This window comes from Polyodon spathula, chromosome 13 (assembly GCF_017654505.1).
Source record: "Polyodon spathula isolate WHYD16114869_AA chromosome 13, ASM1765450v1, whole genome shotgun sequence".
Taxonomy (NCBI): domain Eukaryota; kingdom Metazoa; phylum Chordata; class Actinopteri; order Acipenseriformes; family Polyodontidae; genus Polyodon; species Polyodon spathula.
In genome coordinates, this window is record NC_054546.1 from 10,866,677 (window position 1) to 10,882,249 (window position 15,573).

At 34.9% G+C, this 15,573-nt stretch overlaps 1 protein-coding gene across 10 annotated transcripts in view; it reads right to left on the bottom strand.

Annotated features, from left to right (window-relative positions):
• The window catches only part of LOC121326197 (zinc finger MIZ domain-containing protein 1-like), a 147,533-nt gene that overhangs the window by 22,101 nt on the left and 109,859 nt on the right, over positions 1-15,573 (bottom strand). For 6 of the 10 annotated variants that reach the window (XM_041269397.1, XM_041269399.1, XM_041269396.1 and 3 more), the window contains one exon: positions 4,167-4,202. The exons of 2 other annotated variants lie outside the window; for them this stretch is intronic. In XM_041269397.1, coding sequence (XP_041125331.1) covers positions 4,167-4,202 — 36 coding nt within the window. Of the gene's footprint in view, positions 1-1,827; positions 1,881-4,166; positions 4,203-10,376; positions 10,488-15,573 lie in introns of those variants that run through there. 2 more of the 10 variants (XM_041269404.1, XM_041269405.1) reach the window with 2 other exon arrangements.

Below are 15,573 nucleotides of genomic sequence, written 5' to 3' on the forward strand. Positions count from 1 at the left end.
GGGCCAGCATGATACTTGTTTAGTGTTTGTCCACAGTCTGTTTTGTCTATTTTGTTTTGGCCACCGCGGCATTGTTTCGTTAAGTGTTGTTCAACCTTTTATTTTCTGTGTGTTTATTAAACAGTGCAAGCAGCTGTGTGTTTCTTCCAAGACTGACGTCACCACTCAGACCAGCCCACCCCAATCAGTGTTTATGTCACGTACAGAATGGGAAAAGGGCGAGAAAGGTACATTAATAGCACTTGCATGACTAACTGAACTTGTCAGCTAAAGGTTCTTTGTGACAGAGTTGCAATGCATCCCTATCAATGTCTAAATTGGTGTTTTGATCAATTATCACAGTGCTGAACCCTTTTAGTGACCACAGCAACCTGCACCGATCTTTTAATCACTGACAATAATCATAAGCCTTAAAATAATCATGTTTTCCAAGCAGTCATTTACAAGTAATAGGTTACATTCTCTTACTGCAGTATGGTACAAGATACCAGGAGCTGTTGTTTTTAACGACTGCCCCCATCCCTTAAATGTAATCCTGTGCAAGGCCCTATATATATAATGTGTGCTGTACAATCTATAACCTTCCACATACAAACATTTTCATTTCAATGTAGACTACTGTCAGCTAGAAAACAGCTTATAACTGGCAAAAAATATTTCATCATAAAATTATTATTACATCTCCCTACAATGTGGTTTTATTGTAATTACTCAAGTACTGTGTTTTTTTTTGGGGGGGGTTGTCTTTTTTAGTGGTGTGGTAAATTAGGAAGGACTAAATAATATATGAATAACTCTGAAACTTAAAACTGCCTCATAACCAGGGATCCTAGGAAAATCAGATTTTCTCTGCTTTTCACAGATTTTTTTGTCTTACACCTGGCGCTGGCCAAAAAAGATGCAAGGTTTTTTTTTGTTTGTTTGTTAGATAACCAAATCAATTTACTTCTCACATATAATCATCAGCACAGACAATTTTGCTTTAAATTTACACAAACAGACTTCGGTAAAACTGCTTCTGGTCTACAGAGGTCAAGGCTGAACAAGGAGCACTGTCACATTCATACTGAAACGTAGCTGCAGTTTACTTTGGTATCCACTGTGTTGTTACTACTAAACATGCTGCTTAAGATGCCAAAAACAATAAAAATCACCCCTAAGATTGGGCCAATGAGTCTGGCAATAGCCATCCAGATAACAAAGACTAACTCAGAGCTAAACTAACATGAATATTATTTTTTGTTTATTATTATAACACAAACATTTTTGTAATGTTTAAAGTAAAATTGTAAGTTTGTTTATATTACTGATTTGTGGCACTGGTGAGCTTGTAACTTCCTTAGAATTTGAAAGTGTACCAATTTTAGCCTTTTATTTTAATTGTGGAACACAGATTTTTATTGTTTTTATCAGAGAATGTTTTTTTTTTTTTTTTTTTTTTTGCAGAAAGCTACAATCCCTGCTCATAACAAATGCGAGTGGGACACTTTTGTACACATTCCACTGGACTATCAAGCATTATAGTTAATGAAAGCCAAGACATTTAGTCTTGGCCAAAACAAAAATAAGAATAAAATGTTGCATTTTATTAATAGTGCATTACTCACTGAGGCAACAGTGCCTTGTTGTCAGCAAGGTCTTCAGGCATGTGGCTGCAAGTTGCTGTTCATGTAACATTCATTAAAAACAGTCACAGGAAGATACAGGGGGGGAAAAAAATACCGTCCCGTACGACACACATTAACACCACCATAATTTACAAAAGGATGTACAAGTTTCAAACTGTAAACTTCCCAAAATTCTTAGTCACTTCAAATTTCAACTTACTGTAATGTTTTAATGATGCTTTCTACTTTCCCTTTCTTTCAACAGGAATGAGAGGTACCTCTGTCCATTATGGCTATGTCCCCCTACCAACATTGCTGGGATGTGGCTCAGCTATGGTTAAAATCAAGTCTGAATACACATTTCTAGAGGCTCTACAGGACAGGCAACACCGCGCCTTTTATGGATTTCTGCAGTGTAAACAGAAGCAGCAGTGTATCTGTTGCAGTTTCTAAACAGGAAAAGGTTAGGCTTGTGGCTTTGTTTTATTTCTTGGCAACTGTACTGTACTGTATATTAAACTAAAGTACAACACAGTGGTAGTTTCCTACAGTTAGCAGGTATTTCAAAGTTCAACTAATAAAGGGTACTTGTAAAACCATGTTGTCTTTGTCTATGTACTAAGGTTGCAGGGTCAGTAATAAGCAAACAAACTGTGAAACTTTAAAGAGTGAAAATATGGATGAACTAATGACATGGGAGGCTGTAGTCAAAAGGCTCCTTAGCTGGGTAATGTCATAAAGATGTTCTTTTTGGATTTTGGATGAGAAGTCACTTGTATTATTATCAGATACAAATATATTAGTATAACATTATACTGGGGGATCTGGAAATGCCATGACAGGCACTGCAGCATTACGTTCCTCTTTGTTGTTATAATCTGCGTAAGACATGAACCACTTAAACCTTCCCAATTCCCCTTTTTTTAACTGTAGGTAAATGTTAGCTAGAAAAAATGTGATACAATGCCAAAATCAGGCTCATTTGTTTTTAAAACAATGAATTTCAAACTAAAGACAAATCATGGCTCTTCACAGAAACTTCTGGATACGTTTGCACCTTACATATACATAAAAAAGAAAGCACCCAGAACCTTACCACTGAAAAAAAGCAATATAAACAAAACAACATCGTCCTTTAGCCTGCTCTTAGCAAAATCTGAAATGCTGATTTGGTTGCTATGTATATGTAGGTGTATGTTTATATCTTGCTTCTCACATCTTTGTTTTATAAACCTATTTGTGTAAATAAAATAGCATATGGCCCCATAGACTACTGCAATAAACCTCACCTAATTGGTTGGCTCAGAGACAGAAAACACCCTGCCATCGACATCAGTCTCAACTAGACTCAATTAGATAATGTATTGATTTCAAAAAGGATGTTGCTTATAATTGTGTATTTCTATTTTTCTGTCTAAAATATAAAGCACTTTTAATAAATGTGGAATTTACCTATAGTTTTGTTTTCAAGCCTGGTTTGTCTAAAGGACTGTGGTGTAAGACATAATGAAGAGCACTTAGGAAATGTATTTATTTGTTAAACAATCAATTAGTAATAATCCTAGGAAAACATTGTTAGCAGTTCTTTTTTAAAATAATAAAATCACATTAGCTTGGTATCAGCTCTAAAAAGAAAGATTAGCTGGTTATGATATAATGATCTATACCAAACAAAAGGCAAATCATTGTAGCTGAATGTCATATGCAAATACATGCAAGTGACCTTTTATGCCCTGTAAGGGCAGCTTGTTATATCCATTGATACCATTTTCTTGTCCAATTAAAATAAACAATGCAAAACATAAAAATGTTATCATATTAAATGGTATATACCAGCACACCAGCATATTCTTTTAAGAAAGGAACTGAGCATTTCTTTACAAAATGTGCGCCTATTTAATCACTGTTGACATTAAGCTCAGCCACACAATTAAAAGTTAAGACCCACAATTGTCATAGTTTTAACAAACTAGCTGCATTTTTCAGATTCCTTTCTTGTGCAGAGAATGCTTTAAATAGATCACAGAATGCTTTCTGCTGCTGAAACTAAATACCTTACTGTACATCACACCAAAGCAGCAAGAATGACTTGAGTACAAAAACCAAATCACACTGCGACATTTTTCTCACATACCCAAAACAAATGCATTAACAAATAAGTACAAGCAATACAACAAACATCAGAGAAATACTACTTTCAGACTTGGATAAATTTGAACAAAGTACACTTATGATATCTGAAATGCATCAGGGTAAAGATGGAAATGCAAAATCTATTAATAGGGTGTCGTATATAATTGCCTTTAGGGTTTAAAAAAAAAGTGCTATAGAAGAAACATGCAATTTATTTGCATAGAATTTCTCACATCCACACAACTGGTGTTTTAATAAACACCTTCCCATATTTGACTTCATTAAGATATTTAGAAAAAATAAACAAATACTAATTATATATATGATGATTTGCATTTAGAAGAATGGTAGCTAAAAGCGATGATGGTAATAGTATTTTACTGATGTACTCCACAACTTTTACAATGCCATAACATGTAAGAGTACCTGTATCACTCTGACATCTCCTGCAGGTGTTGGTCTCTGTAGGGTTCAAATTAAACATTTTATTGGGCGCATAATGCAACTGCTACAATATATAATATATTGAAATCCTACTACTTACGACCAAGACCGGTTTGGGGAAAAAAATAATAAAATAAAAATAAATAAATAAATAAAAAAAAAACAGGCAAAATCCAAATACAGCATTAACAATCCACAGAAATGCATGGATGTTCGACCTACATTTTCAGTAATCTTTGGAACTTGAAACCTATTCACATTATTTAAAAAAATTCTGAAACGCTCCAGTTTACTTGCACATTTGTCAGACTCAAAGGTCGTAGGAACTTAAAAAATTAAACATGGTCCAATTGTTTCTGGTTTTCAAGGTAAGCTTGATTGACGTACTGCAGACTGTATTTCAGTGTTTCATTATCCAAACTTTTTTACCCCAGGCCCCTGTTCAGTTGCATTAGGGACTGCGGCCCAAATTAAAACCATTTTTAAAACTGTAACACTAAGTAAACTTAATCTGAAGTGTTATTTTTCATCAGAATCTTATTTTTTCTTCATAGTACTTTATTGTTGCTTTTCGTTATTCCCACAGTTTGGAAAACCCTGATCAAAATCACATAAGTAACCCAATAGTATACACAGCCATCATTAATACTTCCAATTTCTGGGACATTTGAATTTACACTTAGTTCCACAGTTTAAATAAACTAGACCACATACTGTATATCGTATTATATGGGTAGTATATATATATGGCATCACTCTATATTGTTACTTTATGCAAGTTTGTCATGTATGGACAGTACACTTTTCAATGAACTGAAAAATAGCTGTCAAAAGCACACCAATAAACCAAATACACAGAAGTTTTTTTCCCCCTCCCAGTTCTATATATATATATATATATATATATATATATATATATATATATATATATATATATATAATAATATATATATTTATATATATTATATATAGAAAGTCTTCAAATACTCTTTCACAATTTTTTGTTTACCACAACTGTTACAGCTGTAGGTATTAAGAAACAACACAAGATGTTATCCACCAACTGCTTTTTCCATTTCCAACTGGCTTGTTTATCATATATAATTAAGTACAACAATTTATTTTGAACAGAAAAATGTTTTGTGACATGGCTTGGCAGGGTTTCACAGTTCTGTAAGTTATGCAATTCAGACGTGGATCTAAACAAAAATATGTTTTTTTTGTTGGGTTTTTTATTTCATCATTTCTTACTTGCAGGTAGTTGTGGTTATATACTTTTGCATGTCCAGGCATGTCTGCTAAAATGTCCTGGTAATTCTAATTACTAGGGGTGGGGAAATAAGTTTGTTTGTCTATTCTAAACCGTTACAGTTTCTATTTTTAAATCTGATTGAATTTGTCAGATTACTAATGTGGTCTTATTGTGACTGTGAAATCTCTGGTCCTGCAAATAGTGCCTAGTGCTGAAATTAGACAATTAGCAACAGGAATGAAACCTTTTAAATACCGGGACCTGCCCAATTATGAGCCTGGGAGCTCCAAACGAAATGCAGGATCAAGTGTTAAAATGAAAAGCAAACGATTGCAACTTGCTGATAAGAAATGGGATATGAAAGTTGAACATCTCTGCTAACTAAAAACTAGAATTTATTTGATTATCACAAGTCAGAATATGTATGTGAAACCACATTATGCTAAACTTAGGTTGATAAACTTTAAACAAAACACTTTTGATTGCAAAACTTTACCACTAACACTAAGTTGTGGTAATAATGTATTGACATTAGAGGCTTAAAAGGCATGCTGAGTTTGGTGAATTGCCTACTAGACCTAATTTTCATCTTCTGTTGAGACGCACAAACAATCTCTAACTGCTACCGTACATACAGGATATGCAGTAAACAATCAGTGAATCATTGATGCAGTTAGGCCTCTATATAGCCAGAATACACCTAGCAGCTTGCGCCTTCCAGCTTTTATGGTTGTTTTACAGGGAATTGTACTCTACATCATTCAATGTCTACACTTAGTTAATGTAATTTAGTAAAAACAAATTAGAACTAGACTAATATACTTTATTTATTTATTTATTTATTTATTTTTATGAAGGCTCGGTTTTTTAAGGGCTCAAGTCAACAACCTACTTCTTCATTCAAACCACACTTTTCTATGCCAAATCTTGCAATTAATACAAATTTTTTTACAATAATGCTAATATTGCCTGATTACTTAAACAAAGAATGGTAACCCTGATTTAAACTTACAATAAAATGTCAAATAGTTGAAGAATTCCATTCATGTCTAAAAACAGACTCTAGAATGCCCTTACTAAAATACAACAGCCAAGATTCAAAACTAATTTTAAACTTGGCAGTTTAGACAGTAAAATAATAGGCAGATATAGTTTTATATGAATAGATATAGGCTGCAGGGCACAACAGAGATCAACAAGTTATAAAGAGAATTTTAAAAACAATTTTATTTTAAACATTTGTAATATGTTGTGTATCCCAGCACTCAATTGTATCTTAGAAAAGTGGTCCATTAGCACATTCAAGCTACAATGTAGGGTTAATTACAGCACCATAAAAAGTGAAATATATGTAGGACTACCTCAAAACAGATGCAAGTATTTTAAACCTAAACTTGTTCTTCCTAAACTAAAGAGGAAACTTGCATAGTATAAACTATTATTAACTTGCTGAACTACTTGGTGTTTTTTTTTTTTAATCTCTGTTCCTCTTTCCTCTGTGAAAGCACTCGCTTCAAGTTGAAAAACAGTTTTTTGTCAAATCACAGTGTATAAAACTATTCAAACGACAATCAGGTGACTTTATATATATATATATATATATATATATATATATATATATATATATATATATATATATATATATAAAACCTCAAATAATGCAAATGAATCCAAAGAGAAAATCAAAGACAGTTTTTTTCTAGATTGTTAACAATATTTCACAAATACTCACAAATATAATCAACATTATTCTGAATTTTCCACTACCTAATTAATACTAAATGCGTTTTTTTTTTTTTAAACAAAACAAACAAACAAACAAAAAAATTTACTATTTTTCAAAAGGCACCTAATTGTGTAGCTAGCAGTATATAGTTTTCTGCTATAATATGATAACATAGAACTCTTACTTGCTTATGCTCCATTAATCAGCTGTAAGGAATGGCTTTTAGGATTGTGTAGGCCTGGAAGAGACATTATGCTAAAGTGGTTGCTATCACCTCACTCTGACATAAAGGGCTGCAATAAATAGTCTTCTCTTTGCAGCCTCTTAGCCCTGGTTAACCATCTACTCATACTTGCCTTGGGGATCCCAGCAGGGCTTTTATCCAACTGTGTGGTAAACTCTTAGCACATAAGAATATTTCCTAAAGGTACATGAGGCTTGGGATATCAAGTAATGTTTAGAGGATACTAGCACAGGGAAACCACTGACCATGGCTTCTGTAATTCACTGTCATACTAAGTGACTGCGAATTCACAAAGGGCTTCAGTGCAGCATTAAAGTGCGAGTAAGGTGCATTTTTTTTATTGTTGTTCAATCAAGGCCTTTCCATAGGTCACTTATTTTTGTAAACAGAGTAGTACTAATATTAATTTTATTGTTTTTGTTTAAAATTAAAATGTACATTTCTCATAAACAGGTGCAATATAATAAAATCTTTATTTTTATATAGCGCCTTTCATTACAAAGCGCTTTACAGAGACAGGCTGTGAACTGTGCATTATGTGCAGTCACTTACAATAGGACATTGACTTAACATCTCAACTGCAGGATAGAGCACAAGGAGGTTAAGTGATTTGCTCAGGGCCACAGTGAGTCAGCCAGTGGCAGAGGTGACCTTCTGGTTACAAGCCCTGAACTTTAACCGCTGGACCACACTAATATGTAAGGTGTGATTACCTAAATCACCAGCGTAAACATGTTTCAGTTCAGCTTCTAAACTGAATTAAACTTTGTGTTACAGTAATGCACAGTATTGACTTTGTTTACCAAATGTTCTTTAACACTATACGTCATAATTAGGGCATATGATTTTTGGTTTTAACCGATAAAACCTGACAAAACACCTCAATACAAAAAAAAATAAATCGGTGTATAGCCAATAAACACTGAAAAAACACTGGACATGGTTACTCAAGGGCAATGTCTACATCTATCGTTGATTTGTTCTGAATACTTTAAACCCACGCCAACTACTGAGTGACATCACATTTCTATTGGAGACACTGCTTGCAAGATTTAAAACTAGATTCCAATTAGGCGGCTTGTTTGCAGGATTTAAAGCTATATTATAGTTATATAGGGACAATTTAAAAAAGAATTGCAAATTGTGGCGAAATGTAAAAAAATGCCTAGACACACAAAAAACCCCAGAAGAATGTGTCATGACCATATAGACTTCACAGTGGAAGACAGCAAAAGAAAGGTACAAATTAAGTACACAAGTACTGTCGAGTTACTTTACAAATTGGGACAGAAAAAAATGGCCATGCATTTTGGAAAGTAACCAGAAACAGTAATTTCATACAGTATATAAAAAGCAAATGCCCTGAAAAAAACGATTTACATAGAACTTGAAAATATGTACAAAATAAATACAAAAACAGGAAAATGAAATAAAAAAAACCCCTAAAAACATGTATGTTTTTGGTAAGTTAGGCTGTAACTGCTGAACAAAATACTGACTTAAAACAAACTAAGCAAGCAGAACTACAGTCAAGTGCTTCTACATGCTGTCAGAAATCAACTGTGTTGTAGGTGTGTACTGATATAGGGTCAATTTTTTTAACAGTAAAAGTGAAAACATGTTTTCTTTCAGCCATAAGTGAACATGAACACCATTCAGACACCAGGAAGTAGTGTAAAGTATCATGATTAACAAGAAAACATTCAGTAAATCAGGATTTAGCAGCCTGCAATGTAATTGTTGTTTAAATCTGAGCCTAAAGAAATAATAAAAAAAGAAATAGAACAGTAGATCAATAAAGCATGTGCCAATATACATGCCTACTCATCTAATCTATTGATTCAGTGATATATACACACACACACTTATAGTGCAGTGTTGCAGATTGCAATAAATACTAACTCTGCAGCCTTGCACATGTATATATCATATGCTTTTGGCATGGGGAAAAAATGTTGGAATACAATAAGTGCAAGCTTGTGAGAAGCTGTCAAATGATTTCACAGAGAAATTCCATTTAAATAGATCAACTTGTCTCTTGGAGATAATCAAACATATTTTGACACTTTTGTAAGTATCTGGATCAAATCTAGTGAGCTGAGCTGTTAAAACTGTGACTTGTGCTCCATTGCAATGTTCTTGTGATTAAAACTCAATTCCACTACCCCCACCCCACCCCCTTTAAGGGCAGAATTGCATTATTACTTCAAATGCATCCCTGGTTTTCTAGTTCCACTCAACACTCCCCACCCCCAAGTACTATCTTTTCCCTCTTACAGGTTTACCCACAGTGCCCTCTTCAGAACATAGTACTGTGGAGCCTCCCCCCTGCATTAATGCACCATTACCAGACTTCAGACTTCAGACTTACCCACAGACAGCAAACCAATGTCTTCCTGCCCCTGTCTTATTCCCCTCTCTTCATTGCACTGAAAAGGGCACATATGTCTGGAAACACTTCTAAGCAAGCATCAGCTATTGCAGAACAAAGGCAAACAAGGCAGCCTTAATCTCAACACGAAGAAGCCAGTAGCTATTTTCAAGCTTTCTGTTTCTCTCTTTCTCTCTGAGGGCACCCTTACTCTATTTTCCCCTCTCTCTCTTTTCTCTCTTTGCCTGTCCAGCTACTGCACAACACACATCAATTATTAATTGCTAGTCTCCTGGTTTCACAAGCAAAAGCAATCACAGATGGAGTCTTTGCTAATGGGCTCATGTTGTACTTGCCACCGGTCTCTTTGCACTCAGGCTACAAATCCTCAGGAGACAATGGGAGGGAGAATCAGGTTAAGCTTTAAAACTTCACAAACCAGAATAGACAGCAGGAGTCTGTCACTTACATGGTACACATTGCAGTGCTTGCTTGCTTGACTGAAATGCCTCTGCACAGACAGGAAGGAAGGAAGCTGCTGCAGTTTTTGTAGAGTTAAAGGGTTAAAAAAACAACAAAAAAAAAGCTTATCTCCTCACCTTGTTCTACATTGCTGTTACTGATGCATCTCCTTTTTCTCTGTCTAGTGATCCATTGCTCGCTCTCCCAATACACACATCACACACAAGCAGCCACAACCACTTTGCCAGAAGGGAGAAAAAAATTCAGGCAGCTCACATTTCAAACTTGCAAGAGGGGTGGTGCCTCATGTGCTAGACACAGCCTCCATCTTGGCTCATGGCCGAAAGGACAAAAGAGAATCTCTTATCAGTTAATTTGACGCAACATTTGTTACAAAAGTATCTAACAAATCATTAAAGGACATTAAAGCTGAAAAGTCTTCAGGTTGGATACATTTAGCACCGGTGCTTCCCCCTCTACTATGAATAGTGTTGACTAAATCTATCAAACAAGTCATGCTAATTAGGGTCCTGAGAAGACTGCTTTTAGGCAATGCTGGTGGCTTCCTGATTTGAAGAGTTGGAATCAGTATCATTTTAAGGGGGTGGGGAAGAAATTAAAGGGAAATAGCTGGTCTTTTATCCAGCTCTATTTAATGTCTGTCAAGAAGTGAACTCCACACAATTATGTATTTTATACTTCACTGCCTTTAGTGCTTGGATTTAGTTTCACTGCTAAAATTTTGCCAAACGTTATTTAACTGTAAAATAAAAATAAGGATGAAGGCGATTCCTGAGAATAAGGGAAACTTTTAGTTTAAAAGACAAGGAATCAGTTTAACATTTGACCAGAAACGAAAACAATCTACTTTCCTTTTTCTGTACTTTACCAACAGTGTTTTTGTTACAATTGAACAAAATCATATGATAAAACCACTCTATTTAGTTGGACCAGGTCGTTTAAGCAACAAGTCAACTGAATTAACCTTATAATACATTTCTATTTGGTGTCAAATTAACTAGAGATTAATCCCTCATTATGTACTGGTAGATCTTCCTTGAGAATAATCACTTTGTCATTGTGTGGCAAACATAAAACTTAACAATTAGGTTAGGGGAGGGGAAAAAAAAAAAAAGTATGCCTCCGAGCACAGTCAAGACAGATAATTACTTTTTTGTGTGTAAATGTAACTCAGTTTTCTTTTCTTTATTTAACACAGGGCTTCTCAAAACACTAAGCAGTAAACCTGAAATGGCACAGCACAGACACAGAACAAATAATTTTGTCATGTTTTATTAACTGAGTTTCGGAAAATCAAAGTCGGTATATGCTGTGATCTGACAAATGGGGATGATATTCCACTCGAGTGATAAAACCTGCACGGCTTTCTTCTGTCTCTACTCGGAGGTTTCTTGGCCATGGTTTGTATGGATGAACATTGATCACTCCTGCATGGGGCTAAAAATGTGTTAGAAAACTGATTTATTCCTTTGTTTTAGATTAACATCTGGCAGTAAATGCTTTGACTGATATATCACCCTGTGACTAGTGACACATTCTTTAAAAGCTAAACCTCCCAAAAAGCTACATTTCTAAAATGACAATAAGGGAAACAAATATCTTCATTAAACAAAAATTACAAAAATGTTATATTTTTGTAACAAAAAGCTATTAACCTTTAACAGTCATTAATAGAAAAAAAGTCTTACTATATTGACGATAAAAAAATTAAGCAAAAACAGCACTGCTTGAGCAAAAGTGTGATAATGCTGAACTAGGGTTGGCAGGGAGAGGGTTAAAATCATCCATGCCAGAAAACATGGGAGAATGATTCATGATTAATTAGGCTCCAGCCACAAGGTATTTAACAAATCCTTTGTTGAAGGTTGGTGTTTGAGGAGTGCTGATGAACTGTGTACATACTGTGTTGTGGAGAACTTGGTTAGTGAAGGCGAATGCCCAGCCTGACAGCCAAATTGTGCCTATTTATTTGTTTGTGTGTTTTTTGTTTGTTAATAAATGTGTGCCCCAGTCCTGCTTTGAATCTCCAGGTGGTGCTATCCCACGCTGACACCAAATGTAACAGGATAGTGTCAGGAATGAGAGCTGGGGGGGGGGGGGGGGGGGGGGGGGGGGGTACGTTTATTAACAAACAAACACAAACTCGCCAGCATTCTTTTCAGACACCAACCATCATCAAAGGATTGTCTCCTCATTAAATACCACGTGGATGGAGCCTAATTAAATCGTTAATCATTCAATTAAGGCTCCAGCCACAGGCACATTATACACAAATACACAATTTACATGTTGGGCTTTCGTCCTGCCAAAATCAATAAATGGATAATGGACCAGCAGGATTTATATAGTAATCATGTTTCTGTCCTAGAAGCACAAAGAACTTGCATTCAATAGGCTTAGGTTACATGTAAATACAAATAAAAATCACTGGCGATGCATCCAGTTTTTGTTTAGACAAAATGAATGTCTATTGGTAATCCAATGTTCCACAAAATATTCGTACAACTGTCAGTGACTACAAACTGTGCACACGACATCTGAATTATTAACCTACACTGGAAATGATCTGTCATAGTTGACATAGACAAGCTGCATGTTTTTACACAGCAAGGCGCAAGATTGCACAAACTAGCCTTTTGCTGATTTACAACCTGTTGACAACATTACTATGTGAAGCAATGGCATTCTTTAAATGTGTCTAGGTAGGGAGGGTTTCACCAATATCAGCTTACACTGGGAACTCCTCCAGTTCATGCTTCAGATGGAATTTTTCTATTATTCATTTTCCAAAAAACAGAAATCAGGGCCAAACAATCGTGTTATAACTGTTCCAGACCACCTTGTAAGTTTCAATACTTACCATTGTTTTCTCCTGTGCTGCAGAGAGAGAGAGAGAGAGAGAGAGAGAGAGAGAGAGAGAGAGAGAGAGATAGAGAGAGAGGGTCCGCAGTCTTGAAACATAAATCCTGCCCGGGTCGTTACAATATATACAGTATAATAGAAACTGCTATTCCACCAGTTTAAAGTTTACACCACTCTTATTTAAAATGTACATATTATACAATAAATGCTGTAAACTGTAAATAAACACAGAATCCAAAGACGATTATACACACTTGTATTGTTTCGTACTTGCTTTGTAACATTACGGACAGTTTGTATTTACTTTTATATTAAAAAAAAAAAAAATACACTGCAAGCACAGGAGCTTTACAAGTACTATATTTCCCAGTTTCAATTTAAATGGGTTTAAATACTGTAATGTAAAAGAACAATGAAACCCAGCATTTGTAAGTCAAATTGCATTATGGGGGAAATGAGAGCCATGACCTTTGCTATAACCGACTCCGCACTATAACGGGTCATGTTATAACGGGGGTAGCACTGTATATATATATATATATATATATATATATATATATATATATATATATATATATAATATATAAATATGAGATATATGACATATTGTACAAAAAAGTGTATAATATCATAATATATATATATATATATATATATATATATATATATATATATATATATATATATATATATATATATATATATATATATATATATATATATACCCAATGTCCAGGCATTGTTTTTTTCCATCAGCAGTCCGTAACAAAAAAGGTGGCAATTGAGTAGGCAACTTCTCTCAACAAGTTCTAGCAACCACCTATACACCTACTGCCCAGACTTTCATCTACCATTACTGCCCAAAAGCTTCCCAACTCAAACAAAATACCTTCCCTCACTTCATAACTATTCACTGATTACAGTAAATCACAAGACAAGACATTTGTATATGTGAGACAATTGTACAGTACATTTGTGTTGCAAAAAAGGTGTTTAAAATCAAAGTTAAATGTATTATTGTGATGCAACAAATCAGAATCAAACAGAGAAGTCTTTCATAATCTCACTTTGGGGTTTAGAGCTAGAAGTAGTCAGACACATTCAAGTAATTTGAGATGATGCAATTCAGTAAGAGCTAAACTCCCAGCGTTCTAGTAAACAAGCTTCTTATTTAGTAACACTTGGCACCTAAAATGGCAGCATGTTAATTAAGGAGTTTCATTTTTGGACAGTTGACTGTTCTAGAATGCGTGTACTGATCTCTCTTGGCAAAGATAACCTCTGTCCTAATTAATTAGTAATCTCGATAACCCTTGCTCCTTTTTCTCCTTGATGAGTCATTTTCTGAAGCAATACTGTATCAATTATAAGTTTCCTGCATTGTTCACACTAAAGATTTACATTTATTTTGCAAATATTTGCATTATGCAATCTCAGGGGACATAATGAGGAAACATATATGACCATCCTAGGTCAAGTATTGTGGCGGACTTCACTTGGTGACTAACAGAACTGGAATTTAAACTGAACTAATGGAGACTTCTTTGGAAAGACATGTGACTGCAGAGTGCTTTGTGATGAACTCCCACAGAACCGGCTGAGACAGAGTGGCGGCAAGCAGAGTGCAGTCACAGGACAAAATCTATGGAACACAGCTTCAGAATAGATTTTTACCCTTGTTGTACTGCAGTATACCATTACCAACTGCCAATTGTATAAGATATCAAAATGCTTTTAAAGCTATCAATTGACAGGGAATGTATTTTGCCATGGGAATTCCTTTAAATACCTGAATCACAAAGTGTACAAGGCTAAGGAATCTGTAGGACATAGACCTGCCATCTGTAGTGCCTTCTGCACACTCAGCAGTTTTAAATGTACCTAAATCACCTGCTAAACTGAGGCCTGGGCTTACATTGAGTGGAAAACCTTTAAAAAAAAAACAGACCGTTTAAAATTGTGTTTCTAGACTGTAGTAAATATGTGTATTTTTCTGTTTTGGTAACGGGTTGCACTAGTTCTTCAATGGGCTTTTGTTATGAAGTCTATACACTAAAGGCCATTGCACACTGGATCCAATAATGCATCCGAATCTACCATGCGTCTAAAACAGCAAAAACGACCATGTGCATTCCCTATTGCACCTTGCGCACCAAGTCTGTAATTGTCATTGCAGTACCCTCAAACAAAATGGTAAATCTAATTGTGTGTGCCGCCAAACAAAAATTAATTTATGATAAATCCAACAAAGATTACAAAGACTTTGTAAAAAAAAACAACACATACGGAAAGACATTGCCATGGACTTGGGCATGAATGATATGTATTATAAAACATGAAAACGTGAATTTTGTGCAGCATAGGCTATTACAAGCATATACTTTTTATTTCAATTGTAGTCGAGGAAGTAAAGAAACAATGGCCTAACCTGGAGACACATATCAGAGAAAG